General features: G+C 41.6%; 1 protein-coding gene and 1 long non-coding RNA gene across 3 annotated transcripts in view; one reads left to right on the forward strand and one right to left on the reverse strand.

The window, feature by feature from the left end:
- The window catches only part of map6a (microtubule-associated protein 6a), a 29,437-nt gene extending 22,948 nt beyond the window's left edge, over positions 1-6,489 (reverse strand). For both annotated transcript variants that reach the window (XM_034682940.1, XM_034682939.1), the window contains exon 1: positions 5,419-6,489. In XM_034682940.1, the coding sequence (XP_034538831.1) occupies positions 5,419-6,113 (695 nt within the window). In that variant the 5' untranslated portion in view covers positions 6,114-6,489. The remainder of the gene's footprint in view (positions 1-5,418) is intronic.
- On the forward strand, positions 5,890-6,738 carry LOC117812272. The gene is made up of 2 exons (XR_004631178.1): positions 5,890-6,164; positions 6,422-6,738. It is a non-coding gene; the product is annotated as an uncharacterized LOC117812272 (long non-coding RNA).
- The last annotated feature ends 1,670 nt before the right edge of the window (positions 6,739-8,408 follow it).

Raw genomic sequence — 8,408 nt, forward strand, 5'->3', positions numbered from 1 at the left:
TTATTTCACAGCTTTAAAGATTATCTGCTCAATACGATGACACGATAACCTTCCCAGCTACAGAGGAAGACTCAGACAGCTGCGATCACCTGATGTCTCTAATTTATGCCGGACAACTTCTCAGCTGCCTGCCAGACTGTCAGACTCTGACATGGACGATGGCATTATTGGTGATGAAATTAAGTTTCTGTCACTCAGACAGCTTGTTAGGTAAATAAAAATCACTTAATTCGAAATAAAACTACCTCTTCTTTTCAGATCCCTGTTTTTACACTAGAAGCAAAGGTAAAGATGAACATAACGTGTGATGAGTAGGACATTTTGACAGAATCTGTTGATGTTGGAGGAAACTGCTGCAAAATTCCCTTTTCAGACAAGCATTTATGTATCATCTGTACATCTCTGTTTGCACTGTTTTTATTATTCACTGCTACTGGGAATCCATGAAAAAAATAAACATACTGCTGCACAAACTTCATAATCATATCAATGCTTAATGCTAACTCTTCCATATGATTGGCTTTCATGTGCAGCAGTTTCTTGTCTGATAAGTTGTGCTGCAGTGATCTTATATCAGCCAATACATTTCCATTTCACAACCTGGCTCAAACTAGAGCTGAACAAATGAAGACATAAGACCTGTCCAGGCTAGCATAGGTCACCTTTAAGCACAGACTATTACACACAGTTAGTCTTACAAGGGACTACCACCAGATCTGTGTCCGGTCCATGTCCGATCCGCTGCGGTCCGGCTCTGTGCTCTCTTGTCCATCAACACCCACCAGTTGTGTTTTCGGAACGCAGCACGGAGCAGGACTGCCGGACATCTGGAGTCATGTGACCAAGGTTTTTCCCGTTGCAATCACTGAATCAAGGATTCTCCTCCTCATCTCCTTGTCCATGTTGTCTTTATGGTCCTCTGAAAACCTCTGACTTGATGACTCCAGGCCTGCCTCCACGCTAAATGACATTTTGCTGACATAGTTAAGTACAAAACGATCTAAAGATAACACAGAGTGTTTTAATCTGAAAATTAACCAGGTTTTAATTTTGTTTTGGTGCCTGAATTCCTGTCCCGCTCCATCTCCTCTGTGCTGAATTGATGTGTCGTGCTCCGGCACCCGGCAAAAATAGAAGTCTTGCATATCTGATCCGTTGCGTTCCAACCTGCCGGATCAGAGCCGCAGCCAGATTGCAACAGAGCGGACGCAGTGAGGGTTAACACCTTGACTAGACTAGAAACAAATCAGATCCAGTGCCATGATGGATCGGAGATGGACCGGCCATGGATCTGGTGGAATTTGGCCTTCAGTGTGTTAAAGTCAAATTTACTTTTTCTGATTAACAGTTTTCTTTAAAAACTAAATGAAAAACCTTCCTGAAGCTGTGAAATATAAAGGTGATCAACGTGTCAGCTGAGGATACCTCATCAGGAATGATAACCGATGCTTGAAGGCAAACAAAAAGCTTAAAAAAACACATACTGTCACACTGATGTTACACTGACGTGAAACCAGTTTTGGTTCCCAAAGTTCAATGTTCTTTTTGTGACAATCTGTCTTTGTTAACATCGCTACCACCTTTGTGTTACTCATCAAAAGGCTTAGAAATATCCTAATTCAATGTTTCTGAAGATGAAAACAGTCAAAATCTGTCATTGTATGTACAAGATGATGAATCGCATTATCAAAAATGTTGTCTGAACATGTGAAAAGATTTGACAACCAAAAAACAGAACACTTTAAACTCTCAATTTACAATGAAATCAGCCACACAATGAGTTAGAAAAGCAGAATGAACTCTGACATATAAAAACATAAAGTTACACAGAGCCCCCTGGCGTCGGCTAAAAAAGAGGGCTATGTGTAAATGTGTAATCTCAATTTTCAAATGCATGCTCACAGTTTATAATCCATTCTGATTTTCAGTACATGGTCACTGTTGCGTAAATAAAAGGAAATAGGTTTGTAAAGCCTGGGAAGCTAACATTAGCTCAAACTGCACCAGGCTCAAACTGAAGGTTAGCTTTGGAGTGAACAGCAAGTTACAATGTGAGAGTTGTGAAAAGTCTGAGCAAAGCATTCTGGGATACATAGCAACATGGACCAGGCTAGCAGCACCACTTTGTAACAGCTTCTCTCTCACAATAGGTCTTCATCATGCATTTAAAGAATACAGTGGTGTACTATTGAGTAGATAAACCTTGTGTATGATTTAAAATACTCTTTGATGTAAGACAAGTGACCAGAAGGGGAGTTCGGTGTGACTCCAGGTGAATCAGTCATGAAAAGTGCCTCACAAATATCAATGCTACTGTGAAGTACGTGTAGCTAGCAGGATTGCACATGCCCTCCACATTATGAAAACAGATGGCACGAGCTACATAATTCACAGAAAATGCACGTTGGGAATCATCATACTGGAAGATAGTTTACACCTTTCTGTGTGAGAGACCCCAAAAAAACAGTCTGCATTGTATACATACCAATGCAATTTCTAATACAAGTTTTATAGTATTTCTGGTCTTAGGTTTTTTTTCATACAAAATACATTTATTTTTGTTCCTAAATCATTACTGTAGGCTCAAACATACTAGCTTGCAATTATTAAACTGATAACATCACAACACATACAGTATGTATTTAATTCTGCACTTGCAGTATGCCAAGTTTCAGCAGATTGTCCGATATCTGTCAACAGGACGGGTGTCAGCTGATACCGATACTGAGCCAATAAATTGTCACAGCCTTCTGTCAATGTCAATGTTTTCAGCAGATCACCCCAACTTTAAAATAACATGTTCAATACAGATTCAGTTTTTATACCTTTAGTATAAATTACCCATATTTAATTATTTATATATGATTGTATATGATTATGATTATATATGATGATTATTATTTAATCCAAATAAAATCTGGTCAGTATTGAGTAAACTGATACACAAGCTCAGGTGTCAGAATCTGCATTTGAAAGGACAAATACTGTAAATCAGGACGTCTCAATATACAGTCCATGTGTGTGCAACTGTTTCCACTCTCTCCCTGGTATTAACCTACAGCTGACCTGCTTTGAGTCTGTGCCTGCAGATGAAGACAGAGGCTTCACAGGGTTTCTGCTTGTCACGATACAGTCATATCCTGCCATGTGGGGGCAAAGTGCCCCCGGCTGCACCCTGCTGACTGCTCAACGACCCAGACAGGACCACAGGGCTCCAAACAGCTGTAAGACCCACTCACTGAACTCACAGTGCCAATCAAATCTGCAGCCAAATCACGCTTCAGCCTGCAGAGCCCCCTTCTAAAGTAACCCAAGCACAAAAATCATGATCTGTGTCCTTTAATGTGAACAGTGAATCCAATAAAATCTTAATATAAATGGTGATGTGACACTTTGAAGTAAGACCCGTGGATCTCAAACAAAACACTTTCTTACAGCATCTCTGCCAGTGATTCCCAGAGCATGATTCCAAGTGATGATATCAAGCTACAGCTTCAGGACACATGCGTACAGTTACTGTGACGTGCGTGACTTGAAGCTCATCCATCCACCAGTTCCCATCATTCTCGGGAACGTTGCATAATCAGAAAGAGATTAGCCCCGTGGACCCGAACATCAGCAGTGTTTGGCTACAAATCCACCTTGACCTTTTATCAAATGTCATCATACCTGCTGTGGGCCAAATATAAATAAACTGCTGTGTGATATTTCCACATGCTGCAGCTTATGTTCAAAAACAAACCTTAAATTAGAAAGAAACAGCTGTTTGAGCAAGATATGTGAATTAGTAACACTCAATTAACCTCTGTATGGTGGAAACATTCACATTTCTTAAGCCCGCAATGCAACAGCTATAATAGCTAGCCTCTAATTACTCAAGACTGTCCTTTATGCCAAGGCTACCCTATTTATTCAAGGTGTTATTCATTTATGAGCTTAAAAAGAACTTTATGGAAATAATTCAAAGGTGAGTTAGTTCAGGGGAGAGGGGAGGAATATTTTTAGTTGTGTTTGTTTGTGTTTTTTGCAGATGGGAGGGTTTTGGTTACTTGTAGTCCTGCATTTATTAAAATAAATAAATAAATAAAGTTAAGTAAAATATACTAAAAAGAGCATTAGGGCCAAGTTTAAATCAATGAATAGCTGCTATATCTTTTAAAGACATGCAAGTCTATGTTTGTAGATAAAATTAATTCATTTCATGGTGTTATGTTCATTATAACTCATCATAATGATTGAAGCAGTTTCTCTCACTGAGGAGGGGGCTCCCAAAAAACATCAATAATGCAGGAAAGTGATAAATAGAAAGGTTAAGAATAAGGTCTCAGCCCCTCCCCCTTACGGTCATGTTCACAAACTACCTGATAAAGTGCATTTGTTGTATTAATAAGTGTGGTGTGTAAAACTATTCGATTAAAGGCCTAATGGTCTTTTCCTGATGATGAAGTGAATGGTTAAATAGAGTACAGTGGACTAACTGACCCTCTAACCCAGGGTTTCCCAAAGTGGGGGTCGGGACCCCCAGAGGGGTCGCGGGACAGTATTGAGGGGTCGCGAGATGTCTAGCAGAATTTTCTTTTTTAAAAAAGTAATCTAAAATTTCAAATTAAATAGTATAGTAAAAAAGAAACCAAAATGTCAGTAAATTAGAAATAAAACCTTACAAATTCAAATTTTTCATTAGATAACTGCCTTTTTTGTTTCCAGATGACTCCTAAGGTGAGGGTTAGTTAACTGTTAATTAACAGAATTATTAAACACCTATATTTTTTGGGGTCATGAGTCTTCGGCACCTTTATTTTGGGGGGTTATGAGGTTTTGTGACCTAAGTTATTGGGGGTCGCAAGCCTTTGGCACCTATGTTTTTCGGGGTCCCGATTCACTGGCACCTCTGTTTTTCGGGGTCCTGAGTTTTTGGGACCTATGTTTTTTGGGTTGCGAGTCTGTGGGACCTATGTTTCTCGGGGTCCTGAGTTTTTGGGACCTATGTTTTTTGGGTTGCGAGTCTGTGGCACCTCTTTTTTTGGGGGTCCTGAGTCTTTGGGACCCATGTTTTTAGGGGTTGCGAGTCTTTGGGACCTATGTTTCTCGGGGTCCTGAGTTTTTGGGACCTATGTTTTTTGGGTTGCGAGTCTGTGGCACCTCTTTTTTTGGGGGTCCTGAGTCTTTGGGACCCATGTTTTTAGGGGTTGCGAGTCTTTGGGACCTATGTTTCTCGGGGTCCTAAGTTTTTGGGACCTATGTTTTTGGGGGTCGGGAGTCTGTGGCACCTCTTTTTTTCGGGGTCCCGAGTCTTTGGGCCTATATTTTGGGGGTCATGAACTGAAAAGTTTGGGATCTCCAGCTCTAACCCCTCCTGTCTGAGGCCTGTGCACCTGTTCTGTGTTGATTGTAATGGCTGTCTGTGACTGAACTCACTTGTACGAGCTGCCTCCTGTGATCTCCTCCTTGATCTGCCGGTTCACAGCGTCCGCCGCCGCTCTCCCTTTGCCCTCTCCTTCCCCCTTCAGGACCACCTTCTTCACCCCCTCATGTTTATTGGGCTTCTTTTTCCTCTCTTGACCCTGCAGCAGGTCTTTCTCTTGGACCTTGTCGGCTATCGCGCTCTTCTCCACGCCGCTATCCGCATCCGCCAGCGCCGCTTGCTGCTTCGCGTGCCTGGGCCGGTCCGGGTCGTTTGCAGATTTGGGTATCCAAGGGTGGTCATACCTTTTCGGGATAGGCCAGGGCTTGAAGTCCTTCTGGTACTGGGTCTCGCTGTTGAACGGTGTCTCTGGTCCGTGGTACTCGTTCTTGGGTTTACAGCTTGGTTCGGGTCGCACTTTCCAGTGCTTAAAGTCCTCGCGCATCACCGAGCTGCACACGCGCTCCTCGGAGACGCACCTTCGCGGCGCGCGGCCCGCTGCTGGGGTGCGGGAATTTGCGCGAGACGGCTGCGTTTCTATGGCGACCCGGGCCTGGGGAGGGTGGAGCGGCGGCTGCAGCTGGATGTGCTGCATCTCAGAGACGTCCGTGTACTTGGTGAAGACCAAAGGCACCGCAATGTCAGCCTTGTCCAGCTGGTTCCAGAAGCGGGCCATGCAGCACGCCCTGCTTATACAAGGCCAAGCCATGCTGGGCTGCAGAGAGCTCCACTAACACACAAAACCTGCACAGGGTCCAAGGTGAAGAAAATATGTCTCTACTATCCTGATTTCAGAGAAACAAGATGTCCGTGTGTCAGGATGCACCGATACCTCCAAGAATGACACGTTACGATACGTTAAATCAGGCTATTACTGAGTAGATCCATTTTGCATCCAAAAATACACATATTTCACCGAGTTAACTACAAAAAACAACCGCACTGACGTTTGCTCTGTTTCCTTCTGTGTCCGCTGCGTCCTGCTTCATCACCCCACGGCACCGCAAAAAATCTCAGCCCCGCCCTCCTGCTCAGCATCCCGGAGACACCGAAGTGGAGCCACCGAGTAGGAAAACAACAAGTCAGAGGGAATATGGACGCACTTCCAGTTTAACTACCAGCTTAAAAGGCTTACTTCCACTATCGCCAAACTGTGACATTTAGTAATACACACCCGAAGTAAACAAAGCAGAAGAATGAGGTTTATATTAGAGTTGGACATTTCTTTTCACGGCCAGTATCTGTAAAACGAATCATCAGATTAGGGATGCTGCTTTTATTTTGTAATGTCAACATTGTTTCCGTTAAAGGTTTATTAAAGACAGATAACTTGATGTATGCCAATAGTGATGTGTATTTTACGCACTGTGCGTAAAGGTACAGTGTGGGGGACGCTTGATCCATCCATCATTCAACACTTTATTAACTACATTCTGATAAAACATTTTAAAAATTGTAAACCCAAGTTCAGAAACATTTGGGTCAAAATGTTAAAGAAACAGATGTTAACTGTTTTCAAATCGTGAAAGCCTATTTAATTGAAATCATAGAAAAACAACAAGTCAGAAATGGAAACCAAAAACTGTATTGTTTTATGAAAAATATACCTATTCTGTATTTAATGCCAGCAACACATTTTGAAAAAGGTGGTACAGGTACTACTATAGACTGAATAAGTTGCATAATGCTGAGAAACAAAAACACCTGAGGAACTTTTCCCAACTTATTACGTTGATTTAAAACAGGTTAGTAACATGACTGGGTATAAATAGCACAATCCAGAGTGACAGAGTCCCTCAGAAGTAAAGTTTGCAAGAGGTTCTCCACTCTGTGAGAGAATGAATGAGAAAATAGTTCAACAATGTCAGAATAATACTCTTCAGCTGAAAGATGCAAACAATGTGGGGATTTCATCATCTACAGTATAACATAAAAGGTTCAGAGAAAATGGAGAGATCTCTGTACAAAGTGAAAAGGCCAAAAACCAGCACGGATGGACATGATCTTGAGCCCTAAGGAAGCCCTGCATTAAAAACAGTCATGGCTCTGTAGTTGAAATCACTGCATGGACTCAAAATCCCTTCTAAAAAACATTGTCTGTGAACATAGTTTGTCGTTGCATCCACAAATGCAGGTTAAAAATTGTACAATGCAAAGAGGAAACCATATACAAACATGATCCTGAAATACCAGCAACTTTTCTTTCATTTAAGATGAACTGAGGCATAGTGGAAAACTGTCTTGTGGTCTAATGAATCAAAATTTGACATTATCCTGGAAAAAAAGGACAGCATACCCCCCACTCACACAAAATGAGAGAGACCCCTGGTTATGTTATCTGTGCACAGTTCAAAAGCCAGCATCTGTGATGGTATTGGGATGCATTAGTGCCCGTGGCATCCGTAGCTTACACATCTGATAGGGCTGAACAATATACACAGGTTTGGGAACATGCAGACAATAACTTTTTCAGGGAAGAACTTACATATTTAAGAAGATGGTTTGAAACAGTGCCATTTTGTGACGTTAACCCTCAAAGACCTAGAGAGCTGCCGGCGGCTACTTGTTCATAGATGTTTGAAAACTTTTGAACCGCTTATCCTGTCAACAAGCTTTAAAAACTCATTTACAGTGGACATTCTCAGCCCAGCCCCCCCCCCCCCCCCCCCCCCTAAAAAAAATGGTCTAGGTCTTTAAGGGCTAAAAAATAAAAATAAAGTCAAGAAACCAACGTAGCTTACATGAGATTGGAATAGAAAATTACAAAACCAGATACAACGGTTCTAAACAAGTCTTAGGGTATTATTAAAGATTGCTAAACCCTTCACTCACTTAAAAAAAAGCATGATTCAGTCAAAAGGGATTTTTATTTTAAAAACCCTGTGATGCATTTTATTATATATATTACTTTTACTACCAAAACAGAGCTTTCCTAACCTCTAAAATGCTCCAATTTGAAGTGTAAACTACTGATACGTGCATAACTGCCTTTGTCACAAAGATT

Source organism: Notolabrus celidotus, chromosome 5 (assembly GCF_009762535.1).
Source record: "Notolabrus celidotus isolate fNotCel1 chromosome 5, fNotCel1.pri, whole genome shotgun sequence".
Classification (NCBI taxonomy): domain Eukaryota; kingdom Metazoa; phylum Chordata; class Actinopteri; order Labriformes; family Labridae; genus Notolabrus; species Notolabrus celidotus.